Source organism: Melanerpes formicivorus, unplaced genomic scaffold (genome assembly GCF_026170545.1).
Source record: "Melanerpes formicivorus ecotype bairdi unplaced genomic scaffold, bMelFor1.0.p_v2 SCAF_1, whole genome shotgun sequence".
NCBI classification, from domain to species: domain Eukaryota; kingdom Metazoa; phylum Chordata; class Aves; order Piciformes; family Picidae; genus Melanerpes; species Melanerpes formicivorus.
The window spans coordinates 4,375,268-4,400,439 of NW_027142353.1; the positions used below are offsets into that span (position 1 = coordinate 4,375,268).

The 25,172-nt window shown below is 40.1% G+C and overlaps 1 protein-coding gene across 3 annotated transcripts in view; it reads right to left on the minus strand.

Moving 5' to 3' along the window:
* The window catches only part of TBC1D4 (TBC1 domain family member 4), a 120,434-nt gene that overhangs the window by 26,319 nt on the left and 68,943 nt on the right, over positions 1-25,172 (minus strand). For 2 of the 3 annotated variants that reach the window (XM_068153583.1, XM_068153744.1), the window contains exons 3-11: positions 24,887-24,976; positions 19,809-19,913; positions 17,138-17,270; positions 14,368-14,459; positions 13,773-13,883; positions 12,992-13,111; positions 9,402-9,476; positions 8,158-8,384; positions 6,229-6,375 (exon numbers count right to left, since the gene is read on the minus strand). In XM_068153583.1, the coding sequence (XP_068009684.1) occupies positions 6,229-6,375; positions 8,158-8,384; positions 9,402-9,476; positions 12,992-13,111; positions 13,773-13,883; positions 14,368-14,459; positions 17,138-17,270; positions 19,809-19,913; positions 24,887-24,976 (1,100 nt within the window). The remainder of the gene's footprint in view (positions 1-6,228; positions 6,376-8,157; positions 8,385-9,401; positions 9,477-12,991; positions 13,112-13,772; positions 13,884-14,367; positions 14,460-17,137; positions 17,271-19,808; positions 19,914-24,886; positions 24,977-25,172) is intronic. The other variant, XM_068153669.1, reaches the window with a different exon arrangement.

Sequence of the window (25,172 nt, forward strand, 5' to 3'; positions counted from 1 at the left end):
TTCTTGGGTTATACAGTGACACAGCCACCAAGAAGAAAAAAGGCAACTGCTTTCTACAAGTTCCTGTCCTGCTGCAACCTACCAACAACTGAGCAAAATGAAATGCATCAATGCACTGAAAATTAAGAGATGGTCATACACAAAATCGTAACAAACTACGCATTTAAGAGGTGATTGGTGACCTAGGACATGACTGCAAGAATGGATGATTTTTTCTTTACTTCACTTTGCTTTATTTCAGAAAATAACAACTAGACTATGGTACAGCTTCTACATCAGAATATTTCAACTTGGTAAAACAGGCATAAGAAAGGGCAAAGCCAAACAGCCCAATAGAGGAATTCTGCAACATAGAGTTCTTCCATTTTTTTCACTTCCTGTTTTCAGAACTTACTTTACCTGCCACACAGCTTGGAAAATGGGAACAATGTAATATTTAAGCCTCACATCTCAGTTTGAAGAGCAATGGCTTTTCATAAGTCTACTCAGCCTATGGTCCTATCCCAACACTGAAACCAAAACGCATTCACCAGCTTGTATGTGTTAAAAAGTGAAAAACTATTAAATTCAATATAATGTCTCAAATATTTCAGGCTGTACTTTCTTCCTTAATTCTTTAGAAGCAATAACCCAAGTACTCAAGAGTACAGAATATTGTTCATCTAAGCTTTGTATCTGAGGTAACTGCACCAAAGCACTGAGTCATTCAATATTCTACTAGTTAGTGTACAGAGTGAAGACAAGGCAGATAGCTCTGGAGAAAAAAAATTAAAGAAAAAGGAAAGAAGACGAATAAAAATATTATTGCTTGGTTTCAATTACTTAAATCCTTGCCAAACTGTTCTTCAAAATGTTTCCAAAGACTGACATTCAAATCCACAAAGCTACCCCATTTCTTGCGAACGCGACACAACATTTACCTGAATTATTTCGCTTGAGTCCGTGCAAGCCAACTGACCTGAGAATAAATACTCTTGCTGCTCATGCCAAGGTTTGAATTTTTCCACAGTTTGCTTTCATTTCAATTTCTTCTCTTGATTGCTCTAAGTAGCAATTGAATCAACTTGACCTACTTTGCAATTTGGAGGCCGAGATGGTACAAAATCCTCCAGATCAAGCACAGCAAGGCAGCTAATATTTTGACTCCTAGGATTTAAGCTGGCAAAAGTGTATATGTAAGCCTAATACATGAAGTATTCTTCCCCTCTGGGAATGTGGTGGGTTGAAGTTTCCCCCCCCAGCATTAACTTTTGCCAGATAACTCAGTTAGAAGCAAATGAAGCTGTATTTACAAGAAAAGGCTACACTCTACAATGGAATGCAATGAACACGTACAAAATATACAGTATTTACAACATTTAAAATTAATAAACAGCACAAGGACCCCCCTGGCCAAGGAACAGGGGAAGCTACTAACTTTTCCCTCCCTTACACCCCTTGCCCCACTGTACAAAAGGGACAAGAGAAAGGAGCAGAGAAGTTAGACTTAGCCAAAGCCAGATGATAAGCAGGTTACCTCTCCTGAGCGAAGCAAAACAGCCAAGATCAGAAGAGAAGAGAAAAGGGAAGAATTGTTACTGTATAGCTCATCTTATTCTAGAGAATCGAATCGAATCGAATAGAATCGAATCAAATCGAATCGAATCGAATAGAATAGAATAGTTTCATAGTTTCATTCAGGGTTGGAAGGGTTAGAATAGAATAGAATAGAATAGAATAGAATAGAATAGAATAGAATAGAATAGAATTAAACAGGTTGGAAAAGACCCTCAAGATCATCAAGACCAACCCCAGCCTGTAGCACTGCACAGGGTTGCTGTGGCCAATGTGTAGAACCCAGTACTTAGAGTTGCTAAATCTCATGCCATTGGATTCTGCTCATCTGTCCAGCCTGCCAAGGTCCCACTGCAGAGCCCTCCTACCCTTGAACAGATCAACACCTGCCCCCAGCTTGATGAATGTGTTTAGAATAATCTTCTGTTTTCCTTTTTACACCCAATAGTGATTTATTTATATTTTTCTACTTGAAATCTGTAACTAAATTTTAAAGGCAGAGCCTAAAACCACCACAGGGAGGAAGAAAAACTATTTCTGATCAGTTTATACCTTTCTACTGTTTTTTACTCATGTCACAAATTTTTATGCTGAATAATTACTTTCTGCTATTTCATTTAAGGAACAATCTCAAGTATTTTATTTTCTTCATAAAAAGTTAAGTTCTTTCCAAAAAGCAACCTGTTCAAATTCAAGTGGCAAGAAATCATCTTAAATTATCTTTGTGTAGCAATGCAATTAACAGAGATGTTGTGAGCTAGTCAAACCTATGCTGATGGTTGCCCCACTGTCAAAAGTGCTGCTTTATTGTTCTATTAAAAACTCAGATTCTCCAATAGCCTGGCTTTAAGGAGTAGCTGTTGAATAAAAGCCAGAAATTAGAGAAATGAAAGTTTAGAAACAGATCATGTTCTTAAATTACCTCTGTGTTGGCAGGATTTTTATTTGGTTTTAATTCTTTTATGTGCTTTGGTTCAATATGAAGTGCTGCACCAGACTCTTGTGAAAAGTCAAGATTATGCAGACCAATTCCAGCATAACCTACACTCACATGAGAACACTAAATAAACCTGACATTTAGTCTACTGGGACAGAAGATGGTTCTCTCTGTGAAAAATACCCAAAGGAAAACAAACAAACTGACCAAACAATAAACCAACCCACAAGAAAAAACACACCATAAAATTTTTGAACCTCCTCTCATTCCCAAACCTGATGTCACAAGACACATTTGCAAGTTAAATCAGGGAAAGTTTGAAGAGATATAGAAACCACCACTCAGACAATATTTTTCATTCACCGTTAGCCAGTTCAAGTGACAGCTGGGTGACCCCAATCACTCTTTCCACATCAGCATTATTCATTCATCACTTCTTTCTGACAGTATTTGTTGTACTCATTTCATGAACCAAACTACACACCAACACTTCACCATTGCTACTGCAATTTCATTACCTTGACAGTTTAGGCTCAGTTGCTCCCAGCAAGATCTATACCTAATGAGATCCAAATTTCACAAGAGCTTTCACACAAATTCAACATGATATGGTAACAACTGGTCGATCATAGGCTGAACATGAGCCAGCAGTGTGCCCAGGTGGCCAGGAGGGCCAATGGCATCCTGGCCTGCATCAGGAACAGTGTGGCCAGCAGGAGCAGGGAGGTCATTCTGCCCCTGTACACTGCACTGGTTAGGCCACACCTTGAGTCCTGTGTCCAGTTCTGGGCCCCTCAGTTTAGGAAGGATGTTGACTTGCTGGAATGAGTCCAGAGAAGGGCAACGCAGTTGGTGAGGGGTTTGGAACATAAGCCCTATGAGGAAAGACTGAGGGAGCTGGGATTGCTCAGCCTGGAGAAGAGCAGACTCAGGGGTGACCTTATCACTCTCTACAACTACCTGAAGGGAGGCTGTAGACAGGCGGATGATGGTCTCTTCTCCCAGGCACCCAGTACCAGAACAAGAGGACACAGTCTCAGGCTGCGCCAGGGGAGGTTCAGGTTGGATGTTAGGAAGAAGTTCTATACAGAAAGAGTGATTGCCCATTGGAATGGGCTGACCAAGGAGGTGGTGGAGTTGCCATCATTGGAGGTGTTCAGGAGAAGACTTGATGGGGTGCTTGGTGCCATGGGTTAGTTGTTTAGGTGGGTTGGATTGGTTGATGGGTTGGACGTGATGATCTTGAAGGTCTCTTCCAACCTGGTTTGGTTTATTCTAATATTATTCTAGTAACAACCTGAACTCTATAAAACTTCAGTAGAAATAGGATGGGCTTTTTGGAATTAATCCCCTTTTTAAGATTTCGACACCTTACAGTTTAAACTTTATTATAATGAAACATACTATCTTCTCCAGCACACATAATCAACACCAGAAACAGTAAGATCTGAAGAACTTCAGCTTGGAATTAGCTGATACTGAAGTACAGATTTAATATGACACTCAATAACTTGATTGCACAGATCCAGAAAGTTATGTTTAATGGAATCCAGATGCCTATACAAACTGACCTGGGCATTTATTCAGTTTAGTGAAAGTCTGGTGACCAAGTGCAACACAGAAACAGAACCCAAATAAGAGGTGGTCTTTAAGAGACAGGTTGGTTTGTTTGTTTGGGTTTTTTTGCCAGCTCTGGTGTGCACTCAGCAGTTTCTTTAATTTCAACTTTATTAATTCACCTGCTACTTAAGTCTAATATTCCTTCAGTGTAGCAGGGAATGGAATATCCAGGCATCCAACTCACTTACCTAGTAACTATTACTGGACATAAAGTTTAGAACAGGCAGTATCAAAAGCCTACTTGTACACTGAACAAGATGTCATTCTCCCCTCTCAAATTTCAAAAACATATGCTGCTTATTCCTCATTCATTTGTGCTTGAATAAAAAGGTGGTGGCACCTTGAAGTGACTTCCTCTTCAAAAGCATGAGATATTTCTAAGACTGGTGTTAGAAATATCTGAGAAAAATTAGGTAAAGAGTAGTTTACATTATCACTTAATTAAAATGTGAATCTAGACAATTTACCATTTATTTGTCATTCTCTGGAGACATTCAAAACCTGCCTGGATTATGTTCCCATGTGACCTGCTCTAGGTGATCCTGCTCTGGCAGGGGAGTTGGACTAGATCATGTTTGGAAGTCCCTTCCAACCCCAACGTTCTGTGATTCTGTGATGCTTTGTAAAAGCTGGGCAAGTGAGGTGTGATCGGAGGTGGGGCTGGCAAGGGTCCTGCCACTAAGGCTATGCAGTCACCTTCCTGTAAGGATGCCACACTTATACTCAAGTTTATTGTGTTGGATGAACCTAAACGGTAGAAATTTTCCACTAGGTGGTTCATAATTGTGTCTACATTATAGCTTTTGGCTGCATGCTGAACAACAATTACAGATTAGAGGCCAGGAAGATACAAGGTAGGATACAATGTGCTTAAGGAGATGATATGTACTTTGTATTTATTCTAACCTATATATTATTAAAGATAACTAACCCAAACTGTATCTTAAAGCCACCTTTAGGTCAAGTGCCTGTCACATTAGTTTGATATACAAACTTTATGTAGTTTCTTACAATCTGCTCTGGAATGGAGATGAAAATTAATCCTTGTGTAATGAAACTGCACTCCCCAAGATGAAAATATTTCTATAAGCACCCCTAAAAACCTATATTCCTATATTCCACACCTATCTTATACAAGTGAAATCCCCATGTATTAAGAGTCTTAACACATCCTGAATTCACATCTCATCAACACCAGATTTTGGTAAGAATGTAATCTACTCTTATTTTTACAGTGAGAAACTGTCACAAAAGCACCTTCTACAACTTGCCAGTTATCAGTTATGGGAGGCCCACACTCCAAGATGAAGAGTACCAGAAACATAAGTATGGTTCATAAAACAAGGACAAGCTGATGAAGGAAGAAGCTATCATTGACAGAAGAAAAATAGAAAGGCCAGCAACTGGTGAAAAAAAACCAACATCATGAAGCTCAAAACTACAGCTCTACTTTACTCACTACAGATCTACTTCAGAAAAATAACCCACAGAGTTTCCTCAAGCACCTTTCTGAAGGAGAATCTATTCTGAAAGAGAAGTGTGACTTCCAGTCCAATACTCAGTCTTTCATACTGATGGCAGAAAGCCCTTCTTTTATCTTCACCACTTCTCCACTCCACTTCAATTGGAAGTTATGTGCTGATTCTAAGCACCTCACAGCTACCATCACCCAGCTAACTTGCCATTCCCCCTTCCTCATGCACAAGCATCCCATATTAGTACTGCACACTCTTCACATTTTTCTTTTGTTATTTTCACATGCAGTGATCACAGCAACACATGCTGGTTTGCATTCAGCACAGAAAGCATTAAATTGGTGTGATGCTCCTAAAAACAATTGCAGTTGAAGTGATAAACCAATGCAGCAGATTTGCAACACTGCAACAGAAGTAGCTCACAGCTGCTAGATGCCAGCAGACAAGGCTCTACTTTTAACAGGCTTGGTTTTTTTTCTGCCAACAACCCTGTTCACCCATTTGCATCAAGGACTCAGGAATTCTGTTAGAAATGCAGGAGCACAAGGCAGCATGGAAGAGATCCCATGTGCTGCATTGCATTGGGAATCCTTTTGTTAAGCTGGTGGCAGTGAAGAACTAGGCAGGAGACAATGCTCTCACCTCTTTAAAAGGTCACTTTCTGAGTGCTGGAGCAACCTTCCTGAGCCCTGGCAAAAGCTTTTCAGGAAAGAAGGGGCAGAGACAGAGGAGGGGAGACCAGATGATGCAGATTCACTCTCATTGAGAGCGCGGCGAACCTCAATAGGACTGTGCAGGCAACAAGAGAACACAGCAGATGGGTCAGCATGGATTTGGATACAACAAAACATGAGATTAAAGATACTGGCCAAGTGCTTCATCTTGTCTTACAGTTATTTTGTTTCCCAGAAGACAAAATGTACCAGGCACACTACTGGGCAGTTTCCCTGATGATAGTGACTTTGCTGTTACAGTTGATTTCTTTTAAGACACATTTCAGTAAAACTGCAGAACAGGCAGACCACCTTATTTATTTAGCCTTACTTATTCTAAAAGCACAATCATTAAAACAATCCCTGAAACACTTAGAAAATACTCTTAGAAAGCTGCTTCAAATGAATCATGTTGTTTCTCTTACTCAATATTCTCTTGCTTTTTCAAATAACATGTGTCACTGTAACACATTAGGAAGCAGAGCATTTAAATCTTGGCTAAAGACTTGTGAATTGTTTAAATCAGGAAAGGTAGTCCTACTACACAGTTAAAACATAGATAAAGAGTAACAAGCATTGAGGACATCAAAATCAATTCAGTTTTACTTCATATTTGTGAATAATCTTCAATAGAAAAAGACAAAAGGCAAAATCCGAGTCTAGAGCCAAGTTGTTACAAACTGTTTTGACTGAAATCTGCCGATGAAGACACTTAATCAGCAACTTCTTAAAAGTTATTACAAAGAAGTGAAGTCAGCAAGTCCTTCAGTTTGAACTCAGGGTTTCCTGTCTGCATACACCATGATCAGTGGAAAAAAACAACAAATCAGACCAAAACAAAACAACTGAAGTTTATCTTAGTAAACCCCAATTTATTTATCCCTTCAGAAACACAATGTAACTGAGTACTCCAAGGCTAATTTCTTGCCCTTCACTCCCTTCCAATCTCATAAACAGAATAATTCACACTGATATTTTAATCTAGACATCAAACAGGTGAGAAATTATTATTTAAAGCCATTTTTAGGAGGAGTCCACAAAAGGAACGATTGCAACCAAGCACTGAAAGAGATGAGTAGTTTGGAGAAAGTGCTCCTCCAACAGAACAAAATCCACTCATGTGGGGCTGATTCTGGTAAATGTTTTGGAGTTTACTTGGTCATGGACTGCAGGTAGCAAGGATGGAAGGCAGAAACAGCATTATCAGAGGCCCACAATAAATAGTGAGGACCTCTTCTGACTGAGTGAAGGAACTCCTGAAGGAACAGTGTTCCACTTCTTAATAGGTGGAGAGTCTCTACAGAAGAAGGGGAAAGAAGCTACAGAGGGATGCTCTAGAGAAAGGTAAACAGGGAAAACACATGCCTTATAGTTCACTGGAGGGATTTGAGCCTGAAGTCATTTTGTGAGACTCCTTACCAGTTTTAATTCTGGACATACTCTCTGGGAGCTTTAGCTAACACAATGACAGATACTTGAAGCTGTCAGTGCCTTTTTCATCCTGGCATAAAATCATCAGGTTACCTATCTGCACTGAAGAGTGGTGAGGACCTCTTCTCCAAAGGGCCTAACTACCAACACTGCCAAAAAGCCTCAGCTCAGAGCTGACAAATAGATTGGTGCCAATATCCAACCTGATGATCAATTTGCTGGACTGATGCTTCCCCTGAATGACTAATTCAGGGATTAGTAGAGTTACAGCAAAGCACCAAGCAATTCAGAGGCAGAGAAGACAGGCTGGAACTAACTAACTAAATCCTGGAGCAGTGCAGAGACAGCTTCCATAAGAAAGAACATGGGTGAGGCTCATGTACTGAAACTGCAGGATAGAGCGGGCTTGGGGCACAGCATGACTCACCTTGTCGCCTCAACGCAGTTCTGCCGCAGCAGTGGGGACCGGACACTCTGGGACCTCCCGTTCTGGAAGGTTATCCTCCGCCTGGCACTGGAAGGGGGGTGGCTGAAGGTGTGCGCACGCCTCCTGAACTGCGGGGAGCCTGAGTCTTCCTCGGGAAACGGCTGGCAGGCTGAGGACACGGGGGACGCTGGAGGAGTAGCTGGCGGGGAATCGCCTGGTGAAGCGTCCTGAAAGGAAGTGCTGGTGGAGTGAGGCCTGCTGCTCTGTGCCCCGCAAGGGCTCTCATCTAACCCCATCGGCCATGCGCCACATCGGGGCACCACAGCCTCTCCTGCTTCTTGGTCTGGCCTATTGTATGCTAATTATCACCAAGGCCAGACATCCTTTGATAATTTAATCCAAACTAGCAAGCATCCTTCTTTAAAAAAAAAACGAAGAGAGAGAAATAAAAATACATTTATACAACACAAACAACATACTAATTACTCTAGGCATCCTCTCACAGGGCTCGGCATTCCAGCTACCGGAGTTCTGGCTCTTTCAGGAAAACAGAGGAATTGAAAAGACTAGGGAAACTGCTGTTAGCCAGTTTCCTCGACATATCACAAGCATACTTCCTGCACCGTCACAGCGATATCCTGGAAGAGAGGCTGTTATTGCATACCCAGTTTACGAGTAACTGTAGCAGGAAAACCCCAACAGAATCTTCACCTCCTGGGAAAACCAGCAACCAATCATCACAAGTGGTAGAACATTAAAAACAGGAAATAAAAAGAAAGTGAACAGAGTTCTGCTCGCTCACCCCCATACAGCATCCCCAACAGCGGCTTTCAGGTTAAAAAAAACCCCAACAACAACAAAAACCTTACTTCCCTAAACCAACTATTACTTACAGAAAGGAATCTTCACCTTCAGAGCATTTCCTTTTGCTGAGATATGACCTTTAAAAATTGCTTCGGTGAAACAAGGCAGAAGCCGCCCAGAAATTCCCTGCTTTAGCAAAAGCAAGGGAAGTGTAGAAAAAAAGAACTGGCAATCAAACAACAGATAAAAGCTGAAGCTTCAAGTCAGCATATATGTCAGCTTTCTTACACACTCTGCCTCCCAGTGGAAATTCTGACTTCAGTTTTGCAAACTGACGTGCTTTCTGCTACTTCCTTCAAATCAAAGCAGCGTGCCACATTTACGCTTCATTAACATCCGTGCATGAAAATGTGCCAATTTTAACTAAGCTCCTTACGTACTTTGTCAAAAGCAAGGCTGTTGCAGCGCTCAAAGCTGTCCATGCTTCCCAGGCGCCCTCGCATTCTGTTGGCTCCCTGCAGGAAAAAAAAAAGGCAAGTAATCTGGTCTTTTTCCTCTTTTTTTCTGAAGGTTAAGCAAAGAGGGCAACAGCTGTGCAGGTGCACACAGGACAGCTCAGGCACGTGACATGTTTGACATAGACCACGATCATGGGAGCGAGCAGCGGAATTTACAGGCAGTGGCACCTTTAGCTGGCAAATCTCTTATCTTTTCCCTCCTTGCTCCCAGGAGTTTTAAACCTGCAGCTCTGTTGTCTGAAGCAACTGAGTATTTTGTTTGAGGCAAAACAGCTGAGCTGGCTTAAACTGTTAAGTTCAAAAAGCTCCAGACTTAAGTACTGTGGATGCATTGCAGCTAATGCAAGAACCTGACAAACTACAATCTCAGAGAGTCTATTCCACATCTAGACATTTCAGAAAAATTAAGTCCACCTGGGCAAAAGTAGTGGAACTGCTAAAACTGGGGTGCAACAGCCAAAAAGCACCAAATACAAACACACACAAATGCAGATAACCCTGAAATAAATTAGCATTATCAGATCTTTGCTAAACTTGTTAACAGTTCTTGAACTTGTTAACAGTCATCTGGTTTCACAGGAAAAGGCAATGGAGCCACAACACTTTTGCCTATTCTCCATTTCTAACTTTCAACTCCCATGAAACATTGGTGATGCATGCTGTTGGACACTTCAGATGGCTGAAGCTGCTTTCAGCACCTAGAAACATGGTCTAGGTTTTAGGAAAACTATAGGCAAAGATCCTCGTGGTATGCTTACAACTCCAAGGGAAGTTTTGTCCACATCAGCAATGCTTATTTAGTCTACTTTTGTCCTAGTAAGGTTTATTTTCAAAACTTAAAGAGTGTCCTTTAAGTACTTCATCCCACTTAAGCTCATTACCAATGAATATTCTGCCTGAAGCATCTCTTCACTAACCCTCACAATAAAATGAGAACAAAGGATAACTTGGAAGTTCACTTTTGGCACTGTAAGAAGGTCTTTTTGGTTCAGAAAAAGAACCCCAAACAAATAACAAACAAGCAACAACAGAAGAGATTATTGCAGTATGGGCTGGAAAAAAATCTGTTCATGAGGTCAAACAGAGGTTATATTTATTTTTCTGAGGTACCTCATTAGGAAGCCACACCCTGTTTCCAGTTCAAACCTGACGAAAATAAGATCAGTCCAGAAAAACAAACACGTGAAAGAGTGACATTCCTCTGGGACTACGTGAAGCCACAGCACAGAACCCAGCATGCTTTCCTACAGTGAGTAGCAAGTAGCTACTCCTTCTAGGAGCTAAAAGTATTACTTGATGCTATTTATCTAGTTAAGAAGCCACCCACTTACAGTGCTCCCAGATAACAACTTACTACATATTTATTTCTAATTCTGCTCAGATTGAGGCTGCATAAGTTGCTCCCCCACTTTTACTCTTTACTTAAATCATTGTATTTACAAAAAGAAATAAAGACATACTGAATGACAAGTTAAAAAGCCCCACAAACCTGAAGTTCTTTCCTGGTCTCTTTGCTACTAGATGGACTTTAAAAAAAGAGGACAAGTCATGCATAATTGGTACCACGTGATTTGCAGCTGACTTAAGGAGGGGAAAGCCCACTACCCCGATAGGTATTTGATGCCTAAATACCTGTAGGACTTAGTCATGATGCATTTGGCTTGTTGTAATAGACCAGTGAAGAATAAGAACTATTGAAACATTCACTGTGTAACACATGTAAGCATGTAACAAACCCATAGAGATACTTGTAATAGACAATAATTGGTGGTTGAGCAACATTGTCAATTGTTTTTCTCAGCCTTTCATTGTGTAACGTTTAAATGGATCTGCAAGGACCAAACCTGTATCATGGTTCATTACAACATACTGATGTACCTCACCTACTGCAGCTTCAAGTTAAAGATGAGACAACCTTCCTAGTATCAGCAAATCTGCTTCATAAATAGCAAACTTTAAATGGCACTAATCCAGACTTGGTTGCACACATCTCTTGAACTCAGTCATAGATTGTGTGGATCCTTGTACCATAACAGGCAGCATGTCACAGTGACTCTGGTAAGAAGGAATATACTATGTATATACATATACACATACACACACACATACATATAAACCAGCAACACATAAGCAATTTCCCTTCAGAGATTCCTCAATTTAAGCAGTGCCTTTCATCTGAATTATTTTTCCTTAACATGACCAGAGTGCTAGTATGTCCATAAATGGTAAAGCTGCTTTACTGGGTTATTCCCAGTGATGTATGCCTGTTCCACAACCACTGCAGGGTTAGTGACCCGCAGTCAGAGCTAGATCACGTTCCAGTCACATGTCCCTTAGATGTGGAAAAGAAATCATACTCAGCACAAGCATGACTGTAGCTGTCACCATTTGATGATATTCCAGACTGCTGAAACTATCCAGATCTTCTGACTGTCATCACTCTGTTTTGCTCTCTCTTTCTTCCCCTCCCTGCCCCCCCTGCCCCAGACAGACTAAGTATCTAGTGTGTAAAGCAGCATAGGCCAGACCTGACCAGGAGAGTTTTAATGCTAGCTTTAGTCCTGGATCAAATTCACACCTAACCTTAAGTCTAAGGATTCTCCCTGGCAAATAAAACTTTGGCTCCTTTATAGGGAACACCCATGTCATCCTACGTTTATAGGTTAATTTACAACATGTCCATACAAGTGCAGCTTTGGTCTTGATTTAGCATGGTGGTTTTTAAAATTACTAGCAGAAGCAACTTAATTTCACTGCTCCAAATTATATTCAGATCTTGATATCCAGTATTCACAGCTCATCATACTTCCTCCATAACATACTGGATTCCCAGCACCCTGCCTTCTTCAGATACTCCTCTATATGCCTCTTCATTGCTTTCAAGACTCTCCCTACTGAGCAAGGGGCACTAAACAAAACTTGCAATTCAGATTTCTTCTTTGAAGGGCTCTTAAATACAAGAGGTCTCCAGTAATTATCTGCAGTTCCACAGCATATCTGTCTAGCAACACTGAAATGAAGAACAACTCATTTTTTAAGTCTATTGCTTTTTTTTCCTCTGCAAAATGACAGCTTTGTTACTACTTTCTAAAGATTCTTAGCAACCACTATATGCAATTTTAGCTATAAGAGCTAAGGCATTACGGCTCAGAGCAAAAAGACTTCCAGTTTATGCAGGCACATTTATTTACACTTTTGAGAAAAGACAACAAGTCTCTTTATGGGATCTTGTTTTATTCTGAAACAACACATCAGCTAACTCACTTGCCATCTAAAATGAATGCTCATCATGCAGAAAGTTGCCTGTTCTGTCCCCTCTGTGTGGCCTTATCACAAAGTTTCTAGCACAGTTAAGTCACAATCGACCCAGCTGTAACCCTCAGATTTCAGAACAGGAATATCACTCCATTAAGTATTTATCAGACTGAGGCCAAATACAAACAAAAAGTCTGATAGGTCTTTACTGTCAAGGATATCTGCGAGAGCTGCTGACAATCAGTTGTTAATCTTACCCTTGAGAAGATGTTTTCCAGAGAGCTAGTCAAGGATTTCTTGGCCTTGTTTTTCAGAATGTCAAGTTTAAACCTGCCACCACTTGTGGTACTTTCTGGAATCACACTGTTAGAAACAGTCTGTTGAAATGAACAAGGACACAGTTCAACTTCGACAATTCTTTTTCAGATTGCAGACATCCTAAGACTAGAGACAATCCAAGTTACATAATAAAAAACATATCCTTGCCTTTATTATAAAAACACCACAAATGGGAAAAAAAAACCACAAAAAAACCCAAACCACATCTTCCCAAAATAATAACCCCAACAAAACCAAACCAGAAAAAGAAACAGTTAAAGGCACATTCCATCTCTAAAGACTATACTGTAAAATCTTATCAGTTTAACAATACTGTTGCCTATTTCCTTTGTTAAGTTCATAGCTTAAACTGAAATCAATGCCCTCTTAATCCCTATACCCCCTAGAAAGAACAGCCTGGGAAGGAGGATCAGGGAGGAAGGAAAAGGACAGATGTAGTATCCTTACAATATAAGGAAATACAGACCAAAAAATATTTGGTTATCTTTTTACCTCTCCCTTTCAGCCCTCCAAACTTAAAAACCCTAAGCATGCCACTAAAATATCAAATCAAATTACTTCTCTTTCACCATCCTCTCTTAATTGCAGTACCTAGCTTCAACTATCCCTGGTAAAATCTTGCAGCAGTCCTGCTCATAGTCAAGGCTGCATTTTAAGAGGGTGAGAGGAAGGAGATGAATATCAAAACACTAAGTTTACCGACGGTGTTTCACCAATGTGAACGTGTGTTTTCTGCTTTGTTTCACAGAGCTGGCGTAGGTGTAAGATCACAAGTTCATTTTCTTCCTGGTCACTGTCAGGCTTCATTTTCTGTTAGTAATAGAAAAGAAAGTTGGCTTCTAAATCACAGTTTGCTTATTTTCCCTTCCACATGTATGCATTCTTTGAAGTTAATATACTAATATGGCAGAGTGTACTACTGGTATGTCAAATTGCACTACTGCTGGTGTGCCTTCATACTCCTAAGTAAAGTAGACCAGAAGTTTCCATGTGCAAAATGTTACAGGCTGAGGAGAGGAAGAAGCCTTACACCCACACACTTTGTTTTCTAAGATTGTCTGCTCAGAAAAAAAAGTCCCCTGAGTATGAACACAGAGCATGTCAGCAGACTTGAGAAACAACCCTTTTCTGACAGCAGTGTATTGCACATAAGGCTAGGATGGATGATGTTTGGTGGAAAAATAGTAAACTCTAGATCAACTACATAAGAAAAGAAACAATCAAAAGCAAAAATGCCTGGTCCAATTTATCATGATCTTTTTCAAATTTGAAAGAAGAGCTTCTAACATATTACCTGAACACGTTCAAAAATGTCTGCTTGCTCATTATCAGTTAGTGATGACAAATGTCTCTGAATTACAAGTTTGGCTCTTGGTGGATAGAGTCCTGAGAAAAAAATAAGGAACATTAAACCTTTTAGATTCTCAAATGATCACTCAAAATATTTTTGGGGAAAAAAAAAATGTTAGAAGATATAAGCCTGCATTTGAGTTTATACAAATGTAAAGCACAGCAGTTGTGTATCTGCAGTATATACGATAAAAGACACTTCAGGTTTTGCTAAACCCCGTGGGTTTGCCTCCTTTCTTTAGCAGTAAAAACAGAACTAGCTGCAGCTAAGTGGTTCTAGTATTCAGTATTCCTAAGGTTGGAAGAGACCTCAAAGATCATCAAGTCCAACCTGTCACCACAGACCACATGACTAGAGTAGGGCAGACACTACTGTCCACGGCAGGTTTGAACTCACGACCTTTTCATTAAGGGTCTGATGCACTACCAACCTGAGCCACCTAGTAAAGGCACTAAGTAGATGGCTCCTGTAAAAAATGTTGGGCACCCTACCTCACTGATGTTTTCTACCCTAGTACCAAAAGATTACTGGAAGCCTGACAACTGTATGGGAAAGGAGAAAGAGGAACAGAGCAATGATATACCTGGAGAGATACTCAGTGAACAATATACTCAGAAGTTTTCAGATTGTTTTAATTGAAAATACAGATCCATTCCTACATAAGGAAACGGTATGGTACAGGTCATATCAGAAAACTGAATACACTTTTGAAATCAAGAAGAGCAGAAAAGCTGTCACAATAAAGGAAAGAATTTTTCATGCTTGATAAATCACAGATTTGCTCACAGAACTTGTTCCAGGAAGCTACAAAAATGTGGGGGAAAACAAAATCCCAAATCAGATGAAGATATATGTTTTTTCCATCCAAGGTAGGTATCATTCACAGAAAATTTCATCAGAACAGATAAAGATTATTCCAAAGTCACAAAGCTTGTTTGATTATGATAACTTTTAGACTCTAAAAAAAACCCCAGATAGATAGAAACCAGACAGAAAATAAAAGAACACTAAGTCTTTCTGTCACTCTGTACAAGATTTATGAAACCCCTATTATAGTACTCAAACTGCTTCCCTAGAAGACATTTTGATACTGGATACTTAACCCAGGCTTTGAAAGTATCTGTGTTCAAGATATTTATACTGCCTTATACAGCAGCTTCTGTAATTTTAATTTACAGAAGACTTTCCCAGTTAAGCTTTTTTCACTTACAAATATCTGTTTTTAAACCCACAAAATACTAATCACAACCTAGCAGAATCTCACACCCCTAAGACTTTATACTTTGGTTTTCATCCACCAGAGGGAGGTTGGTGACTTTGAATGAATGAGAGAACTGGTAATTACCAGCACCAACATTGCCAGACCAGCAGATGCAAAAGTACTACTGCAACATGCTTGCTTTTTCTGCATACAACACTTTGCATGGAAACATAGCAGAATGACTGTAAAAACAGCATCCTGCTAACAAGTATTTATTTAAAATTCTGTCTTATAAGATACTCTTGCACAGGATCCAGCATACCTCACTTTCAGAGAAACTACAAAGCTTCATCTATTCATATTTGAAGCCAAGTAGCTGTCTTAACTTTCTGTATCAGATACTAATCTCCTAACATAATGATTTATTTCCCCACAAGAGAACTAGGTTTTGAAGTGTGTGAGAGAATAAACACAAAGAATCACAGAATCATAGAATAGCAGGAGTCGGAAAGGACCTCTGAGGATCACCGAGAGTAAGCACCCTGCCAAAGCAGGATCACCTAAGGTAGGAAACACAGAAATGCATCCAGATGGATCTCAAAAGTCTGTAGAGGAGACAATTCCACAACCTTTCTGGGGAGCCTGCTCCAGTGCTCTGTCATCCTTGCAGTAAAGAAGTTTTTCCTCAGGTTGAAATGGAACTTAGAATCATAGAACCCAAAGAGCTGGCAATTACTTAACACTTATGAAAAAATCAGCACATTTATTTAGAAACTTCCTGTGTTCTACTTTGTATCCTTGTCCTTGTCCCTCGTCCTATCACAGGACACCACTAAAAAGAGACTAGTACCTTCTTCTTGACACCCACCCTTCAGATATTTACAAACATTAGTAAGTTCCCCTCTCAGTTTTCTCTTATCTAGACCAAATAGCCCCAGGTCTCTCAGCCTTTCTTTGTAAGACAAATGTTTCAGTCCCTTAATGATCTTCTTAGCCCTCCATTAGATACTCTAGTATATCCCTGTCCCTCTTGAAATGGGGAGACCAGAACTGGACACAATACTCCATAAGTGGTCTCACCAGGGCAAAGCAGAGGGGGAGAAGAACCTCCTATGACCTGCAAAGAAGGGAAAAATAACCCCACACACAAAAGAATGAAGAGCAAAGACAGACCCTTTTTGAGCATGACTGTCTTTTTATGATCCATTTTGAAAGTATGCATGAAACAAGAAGTGGAAGGGGTGGGGTTTTCTGCTCTGCTTAACAGTTAAGAAAGATATGACAATGAAAGATTATGGATTTATAACAGTAGCTATACTATATTCAGTGACAATACTGTTACTGCTATCACTTCCACTTGATTACAGAGTGCAAAGTGATGGTATGAACTGCATATTGGGATACTTTCTCCTCATTTCTTACACTGTTTCAGTTGCAAGTGCATGGTTAACACACATAAAATTCTTCTAGAATAATCAGAAAACATAAACAGAAAACAAACTCAGGTGCTACCTTCAATTCTTTCACAAAGTTTGTGCAATGAATGCATTGGGCAGGCCTCGCACAGTTTAATCTGCGTCTTGGCATTCTGCAGTGCTGCAGCTGTGCTAAAAGCTTGTTTCAGGGTGAGCATTACCTCATCAACCTACAGGGAAAAGAGGAAAAAACAGTATGTAAACAAAAAAGCATGCCACATACATCAAATTAGACTCATAAATCACATTACAGACTGGTGCCCCACAGTGAAACCCCCACTTGTTGCTATCTTCTAAACAGGTCAAGGTTGTATTCCCAGCTTTCTGCCTTTCCTCTGTGTGCATCATCTTCAAGTTCAGCCAGGCAGTGTAATTTTGAGTATATAACTGCAGCTACTTGAGCTTACTGGGCAGGCAGCCACTGTTTTAAGCAGCAGCAAGTGGGAATTGTTGGCTTGAATATATGCTGGCTAAATAAAAAGCATTATTTTCTTATTCTTTAGCTTCAAGTTTCTCCTGTAAACTGCACATGCTCTCTCAACAATTTTCCTCCCACCACTGTACTATATTGACACAAAACCCCACAGACCCATCCTGCTGTCAGACAGGAACTTCCCACAGCAGTTCACTTTTCTACAGGCTACTAGACTCTCTACCAACTTCATTACAATCAACAACTTATCTTTAAGTACCACCCTGCCTTGACTGTGCTCTGACCTTTCCTCTGTCACTGCCATAAATACACGAGTGTTATGTTCCCACACACCAGCAATGGAAAGGCTCAGCTTCTCTGTAAGAAAGGTCAAGGTGACAGTGTTGCTCCACACATTCAAATACACTCCCAGACCTCAGATACAAAGCACTCCGAGTTCCCCTTTCTGCATTATAGGGTAATACAATGCTTATTAAGGGCTGTTTACTTGAGTCGTTGCATTAACATGGAAAAGAGACAATGGCAAGGCGACAAGCTTAGGAAAGAAACCAGTATTCTGCTTCAGAATCAGGTCCTTGCTCTTACCTCTTGCTTTTTTTATGATCAGAAGGAAGAAAGCAGGTATATTTGAGACCAAAATCATGCAGTCTAACACTGACTTTTTTGAGGGTCTGTAACTTCTGGGGGGGTAGGGAAGGCACCGGAATGTGGACATTTGAATTAGTTTGTGTCCCAGTATGTTTAGGGTTTTGGTGTTTTAAGGTTTGTGGGGGTTTCTTTTGGTTGGTTGGTTTGGGTGAGGTTTTTCATTTTGTTTGTTTGTTTGTTTGTTGGGGGGGTGGGGTGGGGTGGTTGGTTGTTTTGGTTTTGAAAGCCACAGTTTTAAACACTACCAGTAATTTCTGTGTAATCTCTCTCCTTAACAATAAAGCAAGGCATTGAACAGCAATTGTCATGCAGTACAGACTGATAATTTTTTTAAGTTGGCAGCAATGCCTCTAAATGGAAGATCCACAGAAGTGTGCTAAGCATATGGATTATGACTACAGTAAAAACACGAGAACTGTAGTACAGACTGCAGCTAGGTTTAGAGCAAATAGACATAAACCTACTAACATTGCCTGCCTGGCAGCACAGAATTCAGGAAGCATTAGGTTTTACAGCTCCACACTGCCAAGTGAATGCATCTCTAAGTAGCATGCTTGTATACTGCAATGTGGGCAGACCCACACATCTCAGTACAAAAACATGTAGAGGTTCATAGTATGTGGTTTCCTCATATGACACATCTCAAGTCTCTGAATTATGCATGGTCTGGTTTATCAATAGGTTAGATGTAACATTTTCTGTTAATATAAAGATTACAAGCTTCCATTTTGATAAAAGTGCAGCCTCAGCTACCATGATACATCTAGGGCTGTTTGAAGTTCCATCGCCCTGAGTGTATTCACTCTCAAGCTAGGCAATAGATGAACAAACAGCATTTTCAGCTGGCTAAAAGCATGATTTTTAAGTTTAACTGAAAGATGTAGCAGCTGTCAGAAGAGTCACCAGGAAGAAATATGTTTTGGAACAGACACCAACGTCTTTTTTTACCTGTCAGAGCTTTAAAATAAAAACATAGTAGCCAAAATTATTTCCTGCATGTGTCTCATGTTATTATGCTACCTGTATCAGTAAAATCAGTGGCATCTGAAACTTCTATTGATCAATACATGCTTGAACAAACGTCCACTGGAGTTTTTTATAGTGACACATGTCCACAAGTTACAGTTTTTTTCTTCTGTGATCAGATGTTGCTATTCTCCTGAGGAACAACACAGACTACAGCAAGTGCTAAAGCCACGTGCAGGATCAGAGAGTAGTTTAAATCCTACTTTGAAAAGTGTGTTTGGGTTTTATCATCATTATAAATGCCTCATCATCAGCTTAGCTTTGTTACTGATTCAACACATTTTAATTACATGTTCAAGGGGGAACCAAGTGCCTCAATATTTAGAAATGCTAAAGTTACAAGCAAATACAGAGCCCAAATATGCTCACAGTCTGCATATCGATATATGCACCAGCAGAGTAGCAGGATACAGCTATGTATGAACAGACTGTATTGCATTCCTTATTGCATGTTTTCACATTCACAGCTGAGGTCTCATACCAGGGAAGATGTAACCACTGAGACTCAGCTAACACAGCAGAATAACAAAGACTCCAATGGTTTAGGAAATGCCACAGACATCCTCCTACGACAAGATTAGGATCACCAATACATACTCACCAGAGATTCACTTGCACACTGGAACACATAGCAAACATACTGGCTTAATCCAGAGTCAATGGATTCCCGGCAAATGAAACCGAAGTGATCAACATGTTTTATACCCTAAGAGAGTTTAAAACCAGCATTAGTAGACTATTCTATAAAGAGGTTTTGCTTCCAAAGTGATGCTAAAAAATAGTTCCCTGGCTCCAACACATGGCAATATAAAAATTTGAGAAACACTAAATGCATAGCCTTAATGATCTATTTTATAACTACAAAAGTTATCATTTAAATTGATTTATGCATTTGAGAGTTACCTAAAACCCTTTACACAATCAACATTTATACACAAGTAGACCTGGATCTGAATTTCTTCCATTAGGAAAAATGGATTTTCAGGGAAGTGAACTGAAGAGTCTTAGGTTGTATTTGGTATTGCCTCTGCAGCAAAAACTTGCTAATAATTAGTCCACACTTAAAACATGGGACTGGAGCAGCAAAGTGGCAACAGATCTTTGTTTTTCTGTAATACAAGTTGAGACTACACCAAAGAGAGCAGGGAATAAGTGGTGACATGTAAAATTCCAACCAAATTTGTAAACAAATTCTTTGAGACTCAGTCACATACCAGAAATTTCAAGACTTACTACATGTCACTAATGATGTTTTCTTTCAAGATCCTAGTCTAACTGCTTGACAGGGAACGTTGCCTTGCTAAAAACAGCACTGAGAAGATCAAAGAGAGCTGCTTCCTAAGCAGCACTACATTCCCAGTCTCAATTCATGGAACATGACTCACTATTGTTAAAGCTTTTGCCAATGTTTTTATCATCCGAGTATGATAATAGTAGTTTTTTTCCAAATGAAAGCCTAATCCTTCAAGTTCAAACAGAAAAGAAAGCAGAACTTGGTTGCTTGGATCCATCTCCAAAGAAAACATCTCTATCGTAGAAGAGAGGAGGTGGCAAAACAACTTGTTTGTCACTGCAGCAAACACTCCAGACAAAATTGGTAATGCAGTACGTGACAGACAGAACATATTGTCGCTACATGCTGTAGTTTTTAAAAGCAAAATTCCCCAATACATTTATGCTACTTAAACAAAACATAAGAAATGTGTAGAGGGCGTGTAAGATGGTACAAATGGCATTAGTTCATCATAGTTCACACTAATCCTTACTTAACTGAATTAATTTTCCTGTGAAGTCCTCAAAAGTATATAAAGAGTGTGATGGTTTACACATATGCTGATCTGTATCACAGTGAAGCATTATCCTGCCTTTGTGAGAAAACCATATTTACTTAAGGTGGTTAGGTGAGATGCCAGTTCCCTCTCTGCTGATGGTGCCTGAACAAGTCTACTGCTGTCTGATTTCTCAGTCTCTACAGGAGAATACTTGTGGGGGAGATAGCCATCTTAGAATCAAACAATCATTTTGGTTGGAAAAGACCTCTAAGATCATCAAGTCCAACCACTGATTTAACAACACCATGGCCATTAAACCATGTCCTGAAGTGTCATGTCTACATGTCTTTTGAATACTTCCAGGCATGGTGCCTCCACCATCTCCCTGGGCAGCCTACTCCAATGCCTGACCACCCTTTCAGGAAAGAAATTTTTCCTAATAACCAATCTGAATCTCCCCTGGTGCAACTTCAGGGGAGGTCCTATCACCTGATACTAGGGAGAAGAGACCAGTACCTACCTTACTAAATCCTCCTTTCAGGTAGCTGTAGAAAGCAATAAGGTCTCCCCTTCTCCAGACTAAACAATCCCAGCTCCCTCAGCAGCTTCTCGTAGGACTTGCCCTCCACACCCTTCAACAGCTGTGCTGCTTTTCTCTGGGCACGCTCCAGCAACAAAATGTTCTTCTTGCAGTAAGGAGCCCAAAACTGAACACAATACTCAAAGTGCAGCCTCACCAGTGCTAAGTACAAGAGGCACAAACACTTTCATAACCCTGCTGGCCACACTATTGCTGATACAAGCCAGGATGCTGTTGGCCTCCTTGGCCACCTGAGCACACTGCTGGCTCGTGTTCAGCTGGCTGTCAACCAGCACATATAGGACCTTTTCTGCCAGGCAGTTTTCCAGCTGCTCTGCCCCAAGCCCTTAGTGTTGCATGGAGCTGTTGCGACCCAAGTACAGGACGCAGCACTTGGCTTTGTTAAACCTCATACACATGACCTCAGCCTATCGATCCAGCCTGTCCAGATCCTTTTGCAGAGTCTTCCTAATTTGAAGCAAACCAACACCCTCACCCAATTTGGTGTCATCTGCAAACTCACCGAAGCAGCACTCAGTTCCCTCATCTAGATATCTTTATCCATTGATAAAAACATTAAGCAAGACTGGAGCCAAAACTGAGCCCAAGGGAACACCACTTGTGACCAGCCACCAAAGGGATTTAACTCCATTCACCACCACTTTTTGGTTCTGGGCATCCAGGCAGTTTTTTACCCAGTTAAGTGTCAACCCATCCAAGCCATGAGCAGCCATTCTCTCCAGGAGGGTGCTGTGGGAGATAGTGTTAAGTACTGTATTAAAGACCGGGTAAACAGAATCCACAGCCTTTCCCTCATCCACTAAGTGGGTCACTTTGTCACAGGAAGGAGATCAGGCCCATTCAGCAGGACCTGCCTTTCATGAACCCATGCTGACTGCACCTGATCACCTGGTTGCCCTGCACATGATGCATCATGACACTCAGGATGGCTTGCTCCATGACCTTCCCTGGCATCAAGGACACATTGACAGGTCCTCCTTCCAGCCCTTCTCATAGATGGAAATCACATTTGCCAATTTCCAGTCAGCTGGGACCTCTCTGGTTAGCCAGGGCTGCTGATATATGGTGGAAAGTGGCTTGGTGAGCACTTCTGCCAGCTCGCTCAGTACTCTCAGGTGTATGCCATCTGGCCCCATAGACTTGTGAATGCACCAATGAAGTGTAAATAGTACATTGTGTTCCTCAATTGCCAGTACTTCCATCACAGTGTTTTAAGAGAGTGACTGGACATGGAAGTTTTCTGTTGTTCTGGGTTCTAATCTGCACACACAGGTGTTAATCATCAATTGTATTTGCTGCTCTGACAATTATATGGAGCACGGATAATAAATTAAAAGCAGCAGATCAATGGTGCTTAACCTACAGAATAAGAAGTTTTACTAGACCAGGCTAAAAGAATCCAGAAGGTAAGCTGAAGAGAACGCCTCCCTTTCATTGTTTGTAAAGCTTGGAAGAACAAACATTTCTAAGCTGCAGTCTCACAATATGCAGTAAATCACCACCCTATAAACCCATAACAGAGAAAGCCCTCTGGCTAGCACTGAGCTCTTGAAAGAAGTACTGATGAGGTTTATGCAACCAAATCCTTAGTCTTGAACAAATTAATGTTTCATTTCTACTGAATATATAACACCCCCCAACTTCTCCAAAGTAGATGTTTTGCATTAGAAATTACACAAAACCAAATCAAAACTCCTACAGTATTGCTAGTGCCTGTTTGAATTATTCAAGCAAGCAAAATAACAGAAGATTTGCTCTAAATGAAAGTGAAGAGGTGAAGTGAAAAACTTGATCTCACTTTTATTTAGCTCAGTACATCCACAAAGCAGAAGACTCCAGAACCATTGCTTTAAGACTTTCTTTGATTTCTTATGTATTATAAAGCTATTAATACAGCATTGTTTGGTATTACTGTTCCATTCTATATTTGCACTTGCTTTTTTTCTCTACCAAGAGCAATACAAACAGTAGTTAAAAAGCAGAGTCTATTTAAGCATCTGGACCTTTAGTTGGTAGCTCAAGTCTCCACTTGTGTTACAAGCAATGACCACTTCTTAATTTGTATTAACATTGGTAGCACAGTCATGCAAGCGCAGATTTGTTATTAGCATGAAAATGAAAGACCTTATGGGTGAAATACAGGTTTAGAGCATGTCAGGAATTGTACTTTAAATTAGAATAGCATTGTTGAAGGAGGTCCAAAGTGATGCATATCCATGACAAATGAGAGAAGATAATAAAATAAACTTTGAAACAAAAAGTGCCTGAAATAAGAGGTGCTGCACAACAGCAAGATGGAAAGGTGAATCCCTCAGCCCTGGCATCTAACTTTGTTAACTAAATAAATGTATTTATTTATTACTGGACATAGCTAAGTTTGCCTATTGCCACATTCTTCAGATGAAATAACACAGACAGAAATCACTGCTGCTTTTCTGGAGTGCTGATTCGACGCTCTCCTCCTTTCATTCCAGATGCTTTTAGGAGCTCAGCTGCCCAGAAACAGCACACTCAGAGCACCCTAAACAGAGATTAAGCTACTTCCAAAAGTATATCCAATGCTCTCCCAAAGCATTAGAGTTTATACTTTGTTTTCTGACCAGTGATTGAAGTCGCCACTACCACAGCTTAGAGTGATGACTTTGAGCTCATCTTTTCTGTACTTAAGCCCTTTGAGAATCACATTGCATTACTTTTCTGCAGCATCTACTTGAAACTGCTACCGGATGAGCGAAAGTCACAATCTGAATAACAGCTCTCACTCTTGTAAGGACAAATCAGTACTTCAAGTCTGCTGCAAACATTCATGAAACAATAGCTGTTTAATATCCAATTTAATTAGCTGTACTCCCCAAAAAAGCTGATGCATCAAACTTCATGCAGGATCGATCGATCGATCGATCTATCTATCTATCTATCTATCTATTTTAATATATATATATAAATATATACTATATATAATATATATAATATTATATATGTATAATATATATCATATATATATATATATAATTATACCTATTAGCCACAATCACTCAAAATTCCTCCTCTCCTCTTTTAAGTTAAGGAGTCAGCGAGGTAAATCAGCAATTTACCTTCATCCAGGGTTAATTTCCAATAGGGTAAACCATTAATAAATGGCCTCTGAGATTGACTAAAGGAAAACTGCACAAAATGCTGAAGAAGAATTCTTTTTTTCTTTTTTATTTTCCCTGCTGTCTGTAGACCAGTAGAGCAATCTGGCTGAAGAACAAATAAGTTCTTTTTCACCTGATGACCTACATGTTGCTTTTTATTAATGCTTACCTGAGAACATGAGGAGATATCTTTAAAATTCTTTTCAAGCACAACAGATTTGGTGTCCGGACTGATAAGGTTAACTTCAAACCTTCCAACCTAGGGGGCGTGGGGTGATGGGAGGAGAAGAAAATTAAGCCTAGTTTATAAGTGTCTTGGAGGCACAATATTAGCAGCAACAAAAATGTCACAATATAACTCTGTCTTGTTCAAACAGAGTACCTTCAGTACAACAGCTTACTCAGCAGGAACAACGATGCCATAATTCAGTCTATGTTGAGTAAGAGTACTTCAG